Source organism: Dromiciops gliroides, chromosome 3, assembly GCF_019393635.1.
Source record: "Dromiciops gliroides isolate mDroGli1 chromosome 3, mDroGli1.pri, whole genome shotgun sequence".
NCBI lineage: Eukaryota > Metazoa > Chordata > Mammalia > Microbiotheria > Microbiotheriidae > Dromiciops > Dromiciops gliroides.
This window is the reverse complement of record NC_057863.1, coordinates 352,726,413-352,744,382: the sequence shown is the minus strand read 5'-3', so window position 1 is coordinate 352,744,382 and position 17,970 is coordinate 352,726,413. Positions and strand designations below refer to the sequence as shown.

Sequence of the window (17,970 nt, the reverse complement as noted above, 5' to 3'; positions counted from 1 at the left end):
TGTACCTCCAAGCTCCCTTCAGGGTCTAAGTCCATGATCTTATGTTTGTAAGTAGTGTCACTGTTAGACAGGGACCATATCCTGTGTAAACTTTGTATCTCCCTCAGCAGCTGGCACAGCATTGTGCACATAGTGAGGGCTTAATGGTTTTTGAATGAATAAATGAAAGTTGTTAATTTTCAGGCCATATGGGAAGGTTTTTTTAGCCTCTCTGAAACTGTGTTTCTTAATCTAGTAAACAGAGAAAATATGCCATCTTTCTACTTTGTCCTGACATGATGGTAGGTTGTAGAAATGAATCTTGTCACGTTATGGAAATTTGAAGATTTGCTTTATTGTTTTAGTGAAATCCCTGGCCTTTGCTCAGCTTCTACATTATGTAGTAGGGAAAGGAAGCTGAGCCTATTACTCTGAAATCCCAAACTTCTAATTTTATTTTGTAAATAAATTGTATTAAGTTCTTGTAGTTTGCAGAAACCTGAAGAGTTGGCTAAAGCCAGAGTTCTTCCTTCCTTCCCATGTCTGAAATGCAATTTTGTGCTGTATTACCTTATTGTGCTTTTTGTTTTGATAAATTGATGATGTTGTTCAGTCATTTTCAATCATGGCTGACTCTTCATGAGCCCATTTTCCTGGCAAAGATACTGGAATGGTTTGCCATTTCCTTCTCCAGCTCATTGTACAGATGAGGAACTGAAGTAAACAGGGCTGAGTGATTTGTCACACAGCCAGTAAGTGTCTAAGGCCACATTTGAACTCAGAAGATGAGTCTTCCTGAATTTAGTCCTGGTTACTCTGTTCATTTCAACACCTAGCTGCCTGTAAATTGATCATATTCAAGTCTATTTCAGTCCTTCTGTTCTTCATTTGAGCAACTGAGCTGATAAACACTTTTCCAATACAGTTTATATGAACTACAGACTCTCCTACTGAATCACCTTTATTTTTTTTAAAGCTGTTGATTCAAAAGGATCGAATAAATATTTGTCTTCTATGTTGCTCAAATACAGCCCCAGCTACACTAAATTCTATCAGGTAAGAGGAACAAATTCACTTTAGCAACAGAAATGGAAAAAAATACATACAGCGACTCTACTTCAAAAGTTTATATACAGTGTAACATTGTCTTAAATACATTAATATATAAAATTGTTTGGTTTATATATTTTATTAAAATGGTTTCTTTCACACATTATCAACATTCCATTTGCATCCTTTTTGCATACCAAATAGTCCTTCATGCACAAAGTTTCTTCCAACTTTTGAGGTTTTTTGGTCCCTTATTAAAGAATCAGTGGTCAATGGAATATAGGTTAGAACAGAAATAGATCTGCCTTTATCTTCAGACCTCCAGAGTATCAGGTAAAGCTTCTCTAAATAAATACCCCCGCAGCTTTCCTTCCAAATTCTTACCTCCAGAGTAACAATCTGAACTATGAATCTATTGTACATTTCCATGGTGAAAAGAGTTCCGAAATAATTTGAGCATTAAACAGGGATTTTAGTCTTCTGATAACTAGACTCTTCAGAAGAACCAAACTTGTTTCTCTTCATCCAAAGAGGACAGACTTCTGTTGAAGAAGGCATAAGCAGGAAACTGAAATGGTATGGAAATCTGGGATACTAATCAAAATTTGAAACAGCAGATTACTCCATGGAAAATCTGGAAGGCCTGCCTGTGAATTCCAATATAATCTTAACTCAGCTAAAGATGTTGCTGGACAGGTTCCAAGGCAGATTCCACAGAGTAATGCCCTGCCCCAACCTCTCCACCTCTTTTTTTTTTTTTTTGACTTTGTTTTATATAGAGCCAGTAAGGGTATGATCCTTGAATATAATATTGTGTGATGAACCAGGAGTTAACTGTGGGAATTGAAAACCAGATTGATGGGACAGTAACTTTGCTAAGTACTTGCCAATGAAACTATCATCTCCATTAGAATATTTGCTTTAATACCCAGACCCTCATTTGAGAAGCCATACATATATAGATTTCCATCTTTAGCTTTACCTTTTCTCTCCTAGGATTGTGCCCTTGTGTTCTACTCCACTCAGCAGACAGTGAAATTTGAGTGGACTGTGAATGTGTGTTGGGGCAGGGGGAGGGGGTATGTAGTATCACCAGCCCTGGATGGGGAAATTGGATCTACGTAAAGGGAGAGTCACCATGCCATAAGTAGAAGAGATGTTTTTTGAAACAATATAGACTAAACCATGAAGGAAGAAAGAAGTTTGATTTGGCAGCCCCTCATCCCACCCTACCCTCACCCCACCTTTTATTCACTATTCCTACTGGATTCTTTCCTTCCCCCATTAAGATGATAACTGATGAGTGCCAAAGGCTTAACTTGTGAGCTAAGTGAGAGAAAATCAATCCTGACCACTGCTTGGCCAGCCAGCCCTCCCACCACAAAATCCTTTCTCAACTTTGGCTTCGTATGGCACATAGTTACCTCTAGCTAGAAGGCCAGAGGAGCACTGAAACTTCTGCTAATATGGTCTAAGGCTTGGACAGGTATTATTGGCTGAACCTGGCTCTATCCTTCAGGCCCTGTTCACTTCATGGGCCAGATACATTCTGTGGTGTTGTCTATCCCCCTTAGAACATAAGCTCCTGGAGGGTAGGATTGCCTTTCTTTTTGCTTGTATTTGTTTTCACAATGCTTGGCCAATGAAAAGAACTTAATAAAAGTTTGCTTGCTTCCTTCCTTCCTCCCCATTCTCCTGAGAAAGGGGAATACTTAATATTTACCATCTGAAAGGGTGTTTAGCCCTGGTCTGCAGGATCATTCAAAGCCTGAGTCCCCAGTTTCTAGAGAGAGTCAAAGCTATTCTGGAAAAAGTAGGAGGCAGAATCCCCCAAGTAGAAGCAGACCTTCTTAGAATCCTCATAGCATTCCTTAGAAACAAACGTGAGAAAGACAGTCCTCTTTCTCTCATTCAGCATTAAAATGTGGGTTGCTTGTGGTCTCAGGAAGAGAAGACCAAGGTGATATTTCAGGGGGCATCCATAACTTTCAAGAGGCAGCATGGTGTGAAGAGGCAGCATGTGAAGTGGGCACTGAACAAAGAGCTGGAAGAACTGGTTTCAAGTTGTGGGTGACTATAAGTAATTCATTGAGCCCCTCTGAACATCAGTTTACTAATCTGAAATATAGGGAGAAGAATATTTGCACTATTCATGGGACTGGGAGGGGCAGGGTGAGTATGTTCCAAACTGTAAAGCACTCTATAAATGTGAGTTATACATTAGGAATCCCTCCTCTCTTGAAGACCACTTTGTTAGTACTATTTCAGAACATGAACATTCTTTTCCCTTATAAATCCCCAAAGCAAAAATCCCGGTAGACAGGAAAGAAAGAAAAGCCAAGATTGCCTTACCATTATGTTCCTGATATTTCTCAGAAATCCCCTATACAAAACACTATTTATACCTTTAGCGAGTCCCTGGATAAGTTTTTAGTTTGTTTGTTTACAGTACTTTGCCATGAAGTAAGATTCCAGGCATGTGGAATATAGAAAGACTCCTTTGCTTCATATTTTTCTTGGACCTCTTCAACTTGCTCTTAAAACTGGGGGCCAAGCTCCCCCACACACACCCAAATGAAGTAAAATCAGGATGAGAATCAGGGTTTTGTGTTTCAGCGTCCTCAGAAGTGGTGAACCAACGAGACTGGGCAGGTAAGTGAACTCTAAGGCTATCTGAATAATCCATATCTCTGTGGACTCTGTTTGGCTATTTGCATAAACCTAGTAACTCAACAGGTGTCTGTACAGGTGCATAGGAAATCATGAGCATGCTCATCCATCCCCAGGTAATCTGGCTAAGAGATAGGTAGGAATGAGCTCCTGCCCATTCCAGTTTTAAAGCATAATGAAATGCCTCTTTGTAGATTACTCAGTTCACATCTCATCCCTATTGGTGCCCTGTTGAAACAAAATACTCATGTGGGCAAGTCCTTTGCAATGTTTGTAGTCATCCTAATGACCTCTCCCCCTACCCTGAAGGGGCTGGGTGGCTGGCTGGTGACTGAGTTCCAAGTAACCAGGAGTATCCCAAGCTTCTGACCATCAGGAGAGCATGGGAGGAGGGTTCATCTCAACTCAGACAGTTTGGAAGGCTCTGCTCTGACTGGGGACTGTGCTGGGTATGGCCCCTGCTTTGGACAGGGTGGCATGATGAACTTTCTTTTGCTCTGGGCCTCTTGCTTCTGACCCCACCAAGCTGTAGGGGTGGGAGCCTGCCCCTGGCTGGGCTGCAGCCTCACTGGACAGTGTCCTCTGGCTGCGAGAGGCACTATTGGCTGTGGAGCGGGTGGAGGAGGAGCCAGAACGGGAACTCCTGGAGCCCGAGGAGGAGGAGCCAGGTTTCACAAGTCGAGCTTTAGGCGCCTCAGCATCTTCTCTGTGGAGAGAAGAAGGGATTCAGATTCAATAGAAAAAGTCTGAGTCGAAGTGCCCAGATGCTCTTGGCAAATCAAGTCACCAAGCATTTATTACACATTTACTTTATGCCTGGCACTCCGTTTTGTGCTGGAGATAGCAGTACAAGCCAGAACAAAATTCACCAACCAGTCCCTGTTCTCAAGGGGCTCCCAGTCTAATGGGGGAGGCAACATGCTAACAGCTCTGTACAAACAAGATATAACAAGAATAAATTGGAGATAATCTCAGAGGAAAGTCACTAGCATTAAGAGGGATCAGGAAAGGCTTTTTTTTAGAAGGTAGGAATTTAGCTAGGACCTGAAGGAAGCCAGAAGGCTGAGATGAGGAGGGAGGGAATTCCAGACATTTGAGACAACTAGTGGAAATCCCTAGTCAGAAGGTGGAATGTCCTGTTTAAGAAACAAAAAGAGGCCAGTGTCACTGGATCTGACTCCTGGTATGTGGAGGGGGGTAAGGTATCACGAGACTGAAAGATTATGGGCCAGGTTATGAAGGGTTTTAAAAAGCCAAACAGAGGATATTCTATTTGATCATCGAGTTAAAAGGAGTCATAGGAGTGTATTTAGGAGGGGGAGGTGACACTATCAGAGAAGCATTTTAGGAAGATCAATTTGACAGGTCAGAAGAGGGCAGTTTGGAGTGGGAAAGACCTACCCATAGGCATTAGGTGATGAGGGCCTAAATCAGGGTAGTGACAGTATCAGAAGAGAGAAAGGAAACATATGAGAAAGATGTTCTTAAATGACTGCTTCCTGCTGAGGGGGTGCTGGTTGTGGGCTCAGCCTTAAAAAGATTACAGAGGGGCAACTAGGTGGTGCAGTGGATAAAGCATCAGCCCTGGATTCAGGAGGACCTGAGTTCAATTCCTGCCTCAGACACTTGACATTTACTAGTTGTATGACTCTGGGCAAGTCACTTAACCCCCATTGTCCCAAGGGAAAAAAAATGCTGGAATTTGAAAAAGGTTACAGAAGTGTTTGGGGGCATTGTGCATAAAGGTAAGAGAAAAGGTGTTAGTGAGGTAGAGAGGAAGTGTTTCTATCAGTGTGTTAGAGGAGTCTGTTGAAGGGAGGGTGCCTGCGTGTCTGTATGTGTGTATCAACTGAGAGAATGGAAAGAGATCAGAAGAGGTCTAGTTGGAAATGTTGATAGGTAACAAATAGGAAATCAGAGAAAAAGCCTGAGAAAGGTAATCCAGAAGCAAGGTCACATCTCTATATGGAACTTTAAATGGGACTGGATAGGTTCTATTAAGTGCACTGTTTCCTTTGAACAAAGGCAGAAAATTGTTATAGGATAAGGAATTAAGACTTGGGCTGTTTTGCTCCAGAAAGCAGAATTTAGGACGAAGGGGTGGAAGATAATAGGAAAACATTTTAGCTCAGTATGAAGAAAAGCTAACAAATGTGGGATTGATTTCTTTGGGATACAGTAAGCTGTCTATCTCTATAGGTCTTTAAACAGAGTTTAAACATTTGTAGTTGTAAAGAGGATTCATAGTGTAAGTAAAGGTTGGATTAAATTACTTTTGAGAATTCATGAAAATCCTCAGCATACAAGTAAATCAGACCTGTAAAGTTGAGTTGGTATCCTGGTCCTTGACCATCTTACAATTTATTGTATAGCTCTTTCAAAGTGTTTTCACTCGTCTCATTCAGTCCTAACAGCAGTTCTATTACACTGACAAGGTATCATCATTTTATAAATGAAGAAATTGAGGCGCAGGGAGATTTTAAATTGCCCAAAGTCACACATTCTAGTTCTTGTCAGAATAAAGGTGGTGATCTCACCTGCTGGTGATTTCCTGTCCATTTCTATTATATCATGCTCCCTTCTTAATTTTATTACAATATTATCATTCTACTAAAAGAATTATAGGTTTTCTTACTGTCTTAGGAATGACCCAGTAAAGCACTTTACTAAGCATTATGTCCCTGGGCTAGACAACCCTAATCGAAAAGAATACTCAATTTGAGGAATCTCTGATCCATGGCTAAGAGGCATTTAAGAAGAAACTGGGGGGCAGCTAGGTGGTACAGTGGATAGAGCACCGGCCCTGGAGTCAGGAGTACCTGAGTTCAAATCCGGCCTCAGACGCTTAACACTTACTAGCTGTGTGACCCTGGGCAAGTCACTTAACCCCAATTGCCTCACTAAAAAACCAAAAAAAAAAAAGAAGAAGAAACTGGGAATGCTTGCTGTCCTATTGCTGATAACCACAATGCTAGATCTAGAATTTAATTCAACCAAATTCAACAAACATTTGTTAAGCACTTACTCTGTGTAATACACTAGGTCCTAGGAATTAAAAAACAGGAGTTTATGTTCTATTGGGATTGGGTGGGTGGTTGGGGGCAATATAACTTATACAGAGAAGTAAAGGTGATTTGAATGATGAGCAGGATGTTATCAGAAAAACCTGTAAAGACTTACATGAGGGGCAGCTAGATGGCGCAGTGGATCGAGCACCGGCCCTGGATTCAGGAGTACCTGAGTTCAAATCTGGCCTCAGACACTTAACACTTACTAGCTGTGTGACCCTGGGCAAGTCACTTAACCCCAATTGCCCAGCAAAAAAAAAAAAAAGACTTACATGAGCTGATGAAAAGTGAAATGTACTGTATATGAAATAACAGCAATATTGTAAGATGATCTGCTGTAAATGACTTAGTTATTTTCAGCAATACAATGATCCAAAACAACTCTGAATGACTTACAAAAAATGCATTCCATCTACAGAGAATCAATGGTATCTGACCACAGATTGAAACATAATTGTTTTGTTAGCTCCTTTTTATAAAGATTTTTTCTTTTTTTTTCACAACCTAGTATAGAAATGTTTTGCATGATTATATATGTATAACATATTGAATTCCTTAAGTTCTTAAGAGGAGGTGGGGAGGGAGGGAGGGAGGAAGAGAATTTGGAACACAAAGTTTTAAAAAATCAATGTTAAAATTTGTTTTTACATGTAATTTGGGAAAAAATAAAATTCTAAATTAAAAAAAAAAAAGGTGATTTGAGTGCATAAAGGTGTAATAGAAGTAGCCCTTTGAGCTTATCCTTAATGAAAATTTTCAGGAGAAAAAGTATTTCAGGTATGCTTGTGAATGCATGGTGGTACAAGATTTCCATCTTATGGTTTGGGGATCAGCTAATAGTCTAATGTGGCTAGAATACGAGATGTGTGGGAGGAGGTTATACAAGGTAGATGGAAGCTAGATTTTTGAAGGCCATAAATGCTAAGCTGAGAAGTTTTATTGAATCCTTGAGATCCTCCAAAAGTTCCTGAGCAATATAGTACCAGGGTCAGATGTGTGTCTTAGGAAGATTATTTTGGCAACTATGTGAAGGATGGAACAGAATGAAGAAAGTCTAGGAGCAGAGACACCAGTTAGCAAGGTATTAAAATAATCCAGATGAGAGAGCCTGAACCAGGTTTGTGGCAAAGTGAATACTGAAAAGAGGACACATTTGAGAGATATCAGGGAAGCAGAATCAACTAGGCTTGGTGCAACTGATTGAATGTGGTGATTAAGGCAGTCAAAAGAGTCAAGTATAAAGCTGAGGTAATAAACCTAGGTAATTGGGAGGCTTTTCTTTTCTTTTCTTTTCTTTTTTGGGCAGGGCAATGAGGGTTAAGTGACTTTCCCAGGGTCACACAGCTAGTAAGTGTCAAGTGTCTGAGGCTGGATTTGAACTCAGGTCCTCCTGAATCCAGGTCCGGTGCTTTATCCACTATGCCACCTAGCTGCCCTCAGAGTATTTTCTTTTTTTAACAGAAAAAGAAGCAAAGATTTAGAAAAGGTTTGGGGATTTTTTTTTTTACCTGATTTCATTGGGTCTTTCTTCTTCTTCATATCTATTCTTGTCTTTCCTTCGGATGAGCAACCATATCAAGAGGAAAATCAGCAGGGCTCCAGCCACCATACCAGTCACTGCACCCGCAACCATGCCAATGCTTTGTACATCTGTTTCCTCAGAAAGAAGAATCAGAACCGTACATGAGCTGAGAAAGCCAGATACTTAGGAAACATCACTCTCAGATTGGGTTATGGAGTGTGAAACCACCACCATCATCCTTTTCTGAAGTGGGTCACTTTCATTTTCTATATTTTTGCAATCAGGATCATTCTAAAACTGAGCTCTGGAGCAACTGTTTTAGGGATTGGCAAACTAATAATTTTCTGCTTATGTTCTTTTCCTTTCTTGTTCTCTTTCTTCTCTCTCCTCCCTCCTATAATAAAAATGAATTAAAATGGAGTTGTTGGCCTAGACTCAAGGTGAGACTTAGCCACAAGAACTTAGAAGGGGAAATGAAATGTAGGATGTAGGCAGGCCTAGAAGCTCACTCAACTGCTTGATATTTCTCTTTCCCAACTTATACTCAGAGCCTCTAAATTTCTACATCTAGCCCAATAACAATAATTATAATAATAAATAGTAATGATGGTTCATATTTACATTGTATTCTTTCATTTACAAAGTACTCCCCACAATTTTGGGGGGTGTGTGTGAAAGAATTGAGATTAGAACAGCAAGTGGTAGTAGAAATTGGGTGTCATCCAATTCTGGAGCTAGCTCAGTTACCCTTTATTCAATTATGGATCTAGCCTAAATCCTGTCTTTTGAGAAAAATGTATTCATTTTTGCGGGAATCAGGAGAAAACCTTATTGTATTGTTTGCACCTAGCCCTGCATGGCTGAGAAATTGTACTGCCTCTACCTGTTGTTTAGAGACATTTAACCAAGGATATAGATTATGCAGTCCAGAAACTTAGATCCAGAGATTGATGCAAGGAGTTTTCTTACAATTATACCTCTCAAGCAACCTATGACTTATTTGAAAACTGGCCCCATACTGATCAATCAGTTATTGTTTCACATTCCTTTCATTGCTTACAGGTTGTAAAGAGTGAGACACTTCCTTTTCTGATTTCAGGGAATTGCATATCTTCCCCTCCCAACAGACACTTATCTGTGGAAAGACACTTATCTTTCCTCCAATTAGAAATCAGAATGCCTAATGTTGCATTATTTCCTTTTAATTAGTTGGTCTTACTTGATTAATTGTTTTTTTTTTTTGTTTTGTTTTTTAGTGAGGCAATTGGGGTTAAGTGACTTGCCCAGGGTCACACAGCTAGTAAGTGTTAAGTGTCTGAGGCTGGATTTGAACTCAGGTCCTCCTGACTCCAGGGCCAGTGCTCTATCCACTGCGCCACCTAGCTGCCCCGTTGATTAATTGTTGTTTTTTTTTTTTTTTTTAGTGAGGCAATTGGGGTTAAGTGACTTGCCCAGGGTCACAGAGCTAGTAAGTGTTAAGTGTCTGAGGCCAGCTTTGAACTCAGGTACTCCTGACTCCAGGGCTGGTGCTCTATCCACTGCACCACCTAGCTCCCTGGTTAATTGTTTTTAATGTATAAAAATGTTTCCACCTGTATTCCAGGTTCAAGCCTAAGGTGATAAGGTCTGGGCCCAGTTTATTGGGCAATTAATTGCCATGTATTGCTTAATAAATTAATATGCTTAGAAGATCAAACCTTTGTTTCCTCAGCCATTTCATCTTTCACCTGCCCTAGGGATAGATAGGTTGGGATTTATTATTCCCATTTTATATATGCGAGTGTAGAGATTTAGAGAGACCAAGGCAGATTGCATCTATTAAGTAGTTTGGTTTTGGAGACTTCCTGAACCAAAAATTTCATGCTATATCTGAAATGCCTGGAGCTCCTATTAGGAGACTCAGTTTCCTATATGTCCTCAAATTGTTTATCTCAAGGCTCATTTGTAGTAGTCAGAACCCCAATGCCCATGAAGTAATCATATATCCTCTAATATCCTTTAAAAAACATACACTGGAGGGGCAGCTAGGTGGCGCAGTGGATAAGTACCAGCCCTGGATTAAAGAGAACCTGAGTTCAAATATGACCTCAGACACTTGACAGTTACTAGCTGTGTGACCCTGGACAAGTCACTTAACCCTCATTGCCCTGAAAACAAACAAACAAACAAACAAAACACTGGTGGACATTTAGATCATGAGACTAACAAACTGCTTAGTACACTAAGAAGACCCTGATAGCACCCTGCTTGGTTAGAGTTAGGACTTCCTCTTTGAAAGTCTAAAGCTGAAAAACTGACTAGGGCAAATTATTAAAAAGCCACATCCAGAACTATATCTTTAGGGACATTGTGTGTGAGTGTGAGTATGTATGTGTTTTATGAGGGTTTTTTCATTTAACAGGTATCTTCTTTCTTTCCATTCTACTTCCTTTCTCAACCACCACTCCAGCAATAAATAGGATGTTGGGGCAGCTAGGTGGCGCAGTGGATAGAGCACCGGCCCTGCAGTACCTGAGTTCAAATCCGGCCTCAGACACTTAACACTTACTAGCTGTTTGACCCTGAGCAAGTCACTTAACCCCAATTGCCTCACTAAAAAAAAAAAACCAATAAAATAAATAGGATGTCTTTGTAAAAAAAAAATTTTTTTTAAACCTTTTATATTCTTGTCTTGAATGAGTAGTGTTATAGGTCAGCCAAAAGGAAAAAAAAAAGAATGTTAATTTTCTTTGACAGCCTGTTGCTCTCCTGGGGAAGGGTAGACTGCCTACTAAATATGTTTGATAGACTAATAAATTCTTCACCCTTGTTTGCAAGTAAACTGCTAAGCTCAGATAGAATAAATCTTCCCAAGTCACAGGGAAATTATGAAATCATTCTGGTAAACAGAGCTTTGATCTTGGCCTTCTTAATGCTCAGATTTTTTTGTCTCTGAAATAGTCTCTGCTGCAAGGGAGACTCGATAGCAAGATTTCCTCCTTGTGCTGCTGCCCTTCCATACTCACACTGCACTGTCACTCGAACCACACAGCTTTCCTTCCCCGCCTCGTTGCCTGCTGTGCATTGATACAGTCCAGAGGAAGATAAAGTGAGATTCTGCAGCAAAACACGCCCAGGGTTTTCATAGTCTTAACACAAAACAGAAAGACAGATTGTAAATTCTTCCTAGACAGGTTCATGGCTATCTAATTTGCAATTTGAGCATTGTGGACATATTAGTAATTAAAAAATTATAAGTTGATTAACAGATAAAATTCACTATTAACCAATGGGGAGAAACTGGGGATATTTTTATTTTAGGTGCATTTTGAAAATTAATAAGGGATAGAGAATATGAAATAAAATACAATAAGAATGAATTGGGGGGCAGCTAGGTGGCTCAGTGGATAAAGCACAGGCCCTGGATTCAGGAGGACCTGAGTTCAAATCCAGCCTCAGACATTTGACACTTACTAGCTGTGTGAACCTGGGCAAGTCACTTAACCCTCACTGCCCCACCAAAAAACAAAAACAAGAATGACTTGGATTGCTCTTTCCTTTCAATAATTCAAATTTACAGAAGTTTTATTATTTGCAAGGTAATTTCCTCATAACAACCTAAGAAGGTACTACGAGGGTTATCATCTCCTTTTCAATATTCCTATCATAAGGCTAGGTGGGAGAATAGATAGAGTACTGGGACTTGGAGGCAGGAAGACTGGAGTCCAAATGTTACAACACACCTTCTGTATCTGTTTCTTCATCTGAAAAATGGGGATAACAATAACGCCTACCTCATAGAGTTGTATGTAACATACATGAAGTATTTTGCAAACCTTAAAGCTCTACATAAATGGTAGATATTATTTTATAGGTGTTTACCAGAGAGGTTATGTGGCTGGCCCAGAATCATACAGACCGTTCATAGCAGAGCTGAGATTTGAACCCAGATCTTCTGGCAACATGTCTAGGGCTCTTTCCACTATACCATACTGCCTCTGAATATCACATACCATTTTCGTGAAGAAGACAGGGGTCAGCTATTATATGTTCATTTTATAGATGGAATAATTGACTTCCTGCAACTTACTCAAGTCATATAGTAAACTGCTGAAAAATACAGATTTAGAATTCAGTTTGTTTGGTTCCCAATCCTACACTCAATCTGCTAGCCTGATGGGAAAGTAGAAAGATGACTTACCAACCCGTGATTTCGGGGGCAGGTGCTCATCTTCTCCCTCCTTTTCCTTGATGCGCTGCCAGTGGTACACAATAGGCTTTGTGCCCGAAGATGACTCACACTGCAAGGTCAGGTCCCCTCCCTCTGTCAGCACTCCTTCTAGCTCACATTTAGGTTTAGATGGTCTCACTGGCATCATAAGAACAACCGTCATTCAGTTAGCCACCAGAGATCACAAAAGAGAAGACTCTAGGATAGCTCTTAGTCAATCTGGAATGAAACCCAGCCATGCTATACAACTCCCATGGTGTGATTTTCCCTATACACCCCTCCGCATGTATCATGTCACTGTATCTCCCCTATTTTGTAGTAGAGATTGCCTGGGAGATAGCCCTTCCCATCTTTCCTATATTAAAGCCCAGATATAAATTTTTGAAGAGATGTTGCCAGGCATTTAATAATACCATGGCTATAGGTATTCTCACTGAAAATGAGCCAATTTAGATTAAACTGGTTTTCTCTATAAGGTCAATGCAGCTGGTTACAGAGTATGCTGTGTCAATAAACATTAATTAAACACCTACTGTGTGTCAGGTGACAGAGTGGATAGAGTGTCTGGTCTGGCATCATGAGTCATCTTCTTGAGTTCAAATTCAGCCTCCAATACTAGCTATGTGACCCTGGGCAAGTCACTTAAACCTATTTGCCTCAGTTTTCCTAATGTGTAAAATGAGCTGAAGAAAGATATGGCAAACCACTCCAGTATCTTTGCTAAGAAAACCCCAAAGGGGGTCACAGAAAGTCAGACATGACTGAAAATGACTGAACAACAATGCCAATGTGTCAGGAACTGTGCTAAATGTTGGGGACATAGAGAAAGGCAAAAGATAGTCCCTGCCCACTAGGAAATAACAATCCAATATGTTAAGATTTAGGTCCCATGTATGGGTTAGTTGTGATTTTTGGAAGACAATTTAAAATAAAGAAATGATGAACTCTTGGTCAGGTATGAAGTGCATTCAAGAGAGGCAAGAAAAATATATTAACCTATTGTCTTGCAAATCCAATCAAAAAGGCTTTAAATAAAAAGTAAAAGGAAAGAGGATTGTAAAGAGGAGAAACCTGCCGATTACAATGAGAATACTAGCAATAGAGATGCTTGGTAAGAGGAGGCAGAAATCAAAGAAAGTAGCCAGTAAGAAAACCAAAGGACACACACACACACACACACACACACACACACGCACGCACGCACACAACATATAGGTAACAAACAAGGTAAATCAGAGTGCCTAAAATAAGAGAGGCAGATTTGATCTCATAGGAATCACAAAGCCTTGGTCTGAGGGGAACTTTTGACTGGAATAAAGCTTTGAAAGGGAAAACCTTATTCAAAAGGATATACTGATGTAAAGTAATGCCAAGAACCAGAGGAATGAAGTCTAGTAGAGAGAATTTTGGTGAAGATAAATGAAGCAGGAAGTAGTATTCATATTTATCATTGGAGTAAGTGAACTACCTAGACAAATGGAGAAAATAGATGAAGAGTTTGGAAAGTCACTATCCTGGCACAAGGGTATGATAGGGAAGTCATTGAAGATTTCATTCATGCAGATAGATATCTGCTAAGTAGATAAATGGCTCATTCTGCCAAAAGTTAGAAAAACTAGTTAATTCTTCTTTCGTAGATCAGTTCTCTGTGATCCCATTTGGGTGTTTTCTGGGCAAAGATACTAGAGTAGTTTGCCATTTCCTTCTCCAGCTCATTTTACAGATGAGGAAACTGAGGCAAACAGGGTTAAGTTATTTGTCCAGGGTCACAAAAGTTAGTATATGAGGTCAGATTTGAACTCAGGAAAATGAGTCTTCCAGACTCTACTTCCTCAATAATACTTGTTATGGGAATGCAGTGGGACCCCAAGAAACCTAAATATCGCAACCCCCCAAGACCGAGGGAAAAGTGGCTCTCTCTCTCACCTCAGTATGAGGTGTGGCAGGACATGAACCCAGTATGCAGATAAGCAACACTTAGGTCTGCAAGAGGATATTCAGGATTTGGTTGGATGCTGCATATCCTACTGATACCCAGTTATCAAAGATCCCCCGTAAGTAATCTGGCCCTTTACCTTTGCAATTCCTTTCCCCTTTGTTTTGTAAAGATACAAAAGATCAGTCTTCCCTTACTCCAATGGGACAGTCACCAAGGTGATCTGTTCCCGGGCCATACTTTCTTCTCCTAATCTCTTTATTTTACAAGATTCATGATGAGTCTCCAATTCTTTGGGTGAGCTAGCCCCCCAGTCCAGGTCGCAAATTTCCCCCAAACATTTCTTCCATTCATCAAAAGGTGGAGGATTTGACAAAATGCTTTAGGATTACAAACAGGAACTCCTAGGAGAGGAACTCCCTCTGCGGCTGTCTCTTCAACCATACTTTTTTTTTTTTTAAGTGAGGCAATTGGGGTTAAGTGACTTGCCCAGGGTCACACAGCTAGTAAGTGTTAAGTGTCTGAGACCGGATTTGAACTCAGGTACTCCCGACTCCAGGGCCAGTGCTCTATCCACTGTGCCACCTAGCTGCCCCTGTTTAATTATTTCAATGGGGTCTGACTCTCTGTGACCCCATTTGAGGTTTTCTTGGCAAAGATACTGGAGTGGTTTTTGCCATTTCCTTCTCCAACTCGGAAGATCTATATACTGCCCACACTTACCTTCCAGTATCCTGAGTCCTAGTAATTGGGTTCACCCTCTAACATTCTACAAGAGAGGTGTTTTTAACTGACACCCAGCATGTATATAAAAAGATTTGAATATAAAAAGAAGTCTGAGAATCTTCCCCTTTAGAAAGTGCTTGGTACCTTTTAATCACTTGGCCATTATCTGCTCTTATTGTTTCCTTATTATCCTTTCCGTATTTATTTAATTCCCTGGCATTTTAAAACCTGAAAAATGGTGCACAGGGTTAAAAAGACTCATACTGCCTCTCCACCCATAAGTCACTTACTTTTATTAAAAGATAAATTAATTTTTCATGAGTGTTTGAAGTTTTAATTCTTCATGTTTCTTAATTCTTCAAACTCAGAGATGAGTACACTGTGTGCTACTGCCCCACAGATATTAAGAGGGATTTCTCTTCTCCATTCAGACTTAAAACAGCAGGCACTGTCATCCCCTCAAAAAACAAAACACAACACCAAACGGCCAAACAGGTTTCTGCAGAGCCAAAAGGCTTTAGCCAAGATAAATTTTTAATCAGATAAGTGACTCTGCTGGGCTTTTAGCTGTTTACTCCCCAGTAGGTGAATAAAGTAATTTATTAAATTCAATATGCTTAAGTGGAAGCTGCATTATTCAAGCATTAACTTATTTTGTGACCTTGGATAAGTCATTTCTCCCCTGAACATCAGTTTCCTTCTCTGTAAGGGGGATGGGAAAGAGAAAGGGTGATCTTAGATATTCCTATATTAACATTTTATGAAGGAGTTAAGTAAGAAGTGACTTAATTGGGGACAGCTAGGTGATGCAGTAAATAAAGCACTGGTCCCAGATTCAGGAGGACCTAAGTTCAACTCCTACCTCAAACACTTGACACTTACTAGCTGTGTGACCCTGGGCAAGTCACTTAACCCTCATTGCCCCATCAAAAAAAAAAAAAAAGAAGTGACTTAATTAGCCTTCTATAGGAAGATTGAACAAAACTGATGATTTTTATTTTTCAAAGTGTTCACCCACCTTTCACTATCTTAAGAGGAAAAAAATGAAAAACAAACCCAAAACCTCAGCTATGCTGAATGGAAAGGAAATGAATACCATGTTTTCAGGCTACAAAGTTTCCAGGTGTGCTACCTTAGGACTGACTTCATTTGAGAGTCCCTCCCCATCCCCCAGCCACCATTGGTAGGATTCCCATCCTCCAACTTCTTCCGTTTTCCTGGCCGTGCTGTTGAATAGGGTCAACTCTACTTGTTACCATGGAAGAAATGTTGAAATATAGGGGAAAAAATATCTGTGACTGGAAATCTTTCCTAAGCAAAGGGGGCGGTGGGTTTGTGGACATTCTAACACTGAAATCTATAAACGTAGGGACATAGGTATCATTCATCTGCTGGGACACCTTCAGATAAATTATGTTTTGTTTGTTTGTTTGTTTGTTTTTTAGTGGGGCAACTGGGGTTAAGTGACTTTCCCAGGGTCACACAGCTAGTAAGTGTCAAGTGTCTGAGGCTGGATTTGAACTCAGGTACTCCTGACTCCAGGGCTGGTACTCTATCCACTGCACCACCTAGCTGCCCCTTCAGGAGGTTTTTTGTTTGTTTTTTTTCAGATAAATTATGAAGTACATTAGATCACTTGAAAAAAAATTTCATTTTAACGTTGAAGGTTACCTTTGAAGGGGCAGCTAGTGGCACAGTGGATAAAGCACCGACCCTGGATTCAGGAGGACCTGAGTTCAAATCCAGCCTCAGACACTTGACACTTGACACTTACTAGCTGTGTGAGCCTGGGCAAGTCACTTAACCCTCATTGCCCCACAAAAACAAAAAAACCAAACTTCTGTGCAGGAATCATAGGGTGGCACAGAAGGTTACTTTCGAACTCTCTTATGTGGCTGCTAGGTAGTAGAGTAAATAGAACACCAGACCTGGATACAGGAAAACTTGAGTTCAAAATCTGATGCTTCCCCATCTGTAAAATGGGATGACAATAGCACCCACCTGCCGGTGTTCTAAGTATGAAATGAGATAATATTTGCAACATGATATGTAAACTTTAAGGTGCTATATAAATGCTAGCTGTTGTTGTTATGAGGTATAGTCAATAAAGGGAGCAGAGGAATACAAATCAACAGAGACCATCAATTGAACTTGATCTATTTCCCCCTGTACAATTTCATCCTAGAGATGCACAGCTCCTATTCTTCAGTGAGGAGGGAGCTGTGTGTTACATGTTAATGATGGTTTAGGGGATGGGCCCCAAACTACCAGGATACAGTTTGTACAGTGTGGATTTTGAGGGGTGGAGTGGGGAAGAAGAGGGTTCTTTGTTAACTGTAGGTAAAAAATAGGTTCTTAGCAATAGAGGGCTCCTTCCACTTCCACAGTGATAATGGCAGTGTCAGATGGGATTCTAAGAACCACATTTTTAGACCATCTACAAACATTTATTTAACTGTTGGTACTGTTAGTGTGGTCTTCTTTGTGTTAGGGAGTCCCTCTATGGAGGATTTATTGAAAGCTAGGGAAAAAGTTCACCCAGTGTGGTAGAACATGGCAGGAGGTTAGTCTGCACAAGGTGATGAATAGCCACACAAAGCCTACATAACCTGGAGATTTAAAAAAAAAATTTTTAAGTTTAATTTTAAATTTAATTAATTTTTTTTTAGCCTGGAAATTTTGATGAATGATTTGCTAACTCTAAGAGTTGGTTTGTTAAGACTGGTTAAGATTCTTCCTGCAGGGCAGCTAGGTGGTGCAGTGGATAAAGCACCAGCCCTGGATTAAGGAGGACCTGAGTTCAAATCCA

The 17,970-nt window shown here is 40.3% G+C and overlaps 1 protein-coding gene across 3 annotated transcripts in view; it reads right to left on the bottom strand.

Annotated features, from left to right (window-relative positions):
- Positions 1 to 374: 374 nt before the first annotated feature.
- LOC122751050 (CXADR like membrane protein) overlaps positions 375 to 17,970 on the bottom strand; it is a 123,950-nt gene continuing 106,354 nt past the window's right edge. For all 3 annotated transcript variants that reach the window (XM_043997971.1, XM_043997972.1, XM_043997973.1), the window contains 4 exons: positions 12,470 to 12,637; positions 11,295 to 11,417; positions 8,276 to 8,417; positions 375 to 4,405 (listed from right to left, as the gene is read on the bottom strand). In XM_043997971.1, the coding sequence (XP_043853906.1) occupies positions 4,105 to 4,405; positions 8,276 to 8,417; positions 11,295 to 11,417; positions 12,470 to 12,637 (734 nt within the window). In that variant the 3' untranslated portion in view covers positions 375 to 4,104. The remainder of the gene's footprint in view (positions 4,406 to 8,275; positions 8,418 to 11,294; positions 11,418 to 12,469; positions 12,638 to 17,970) is intronic.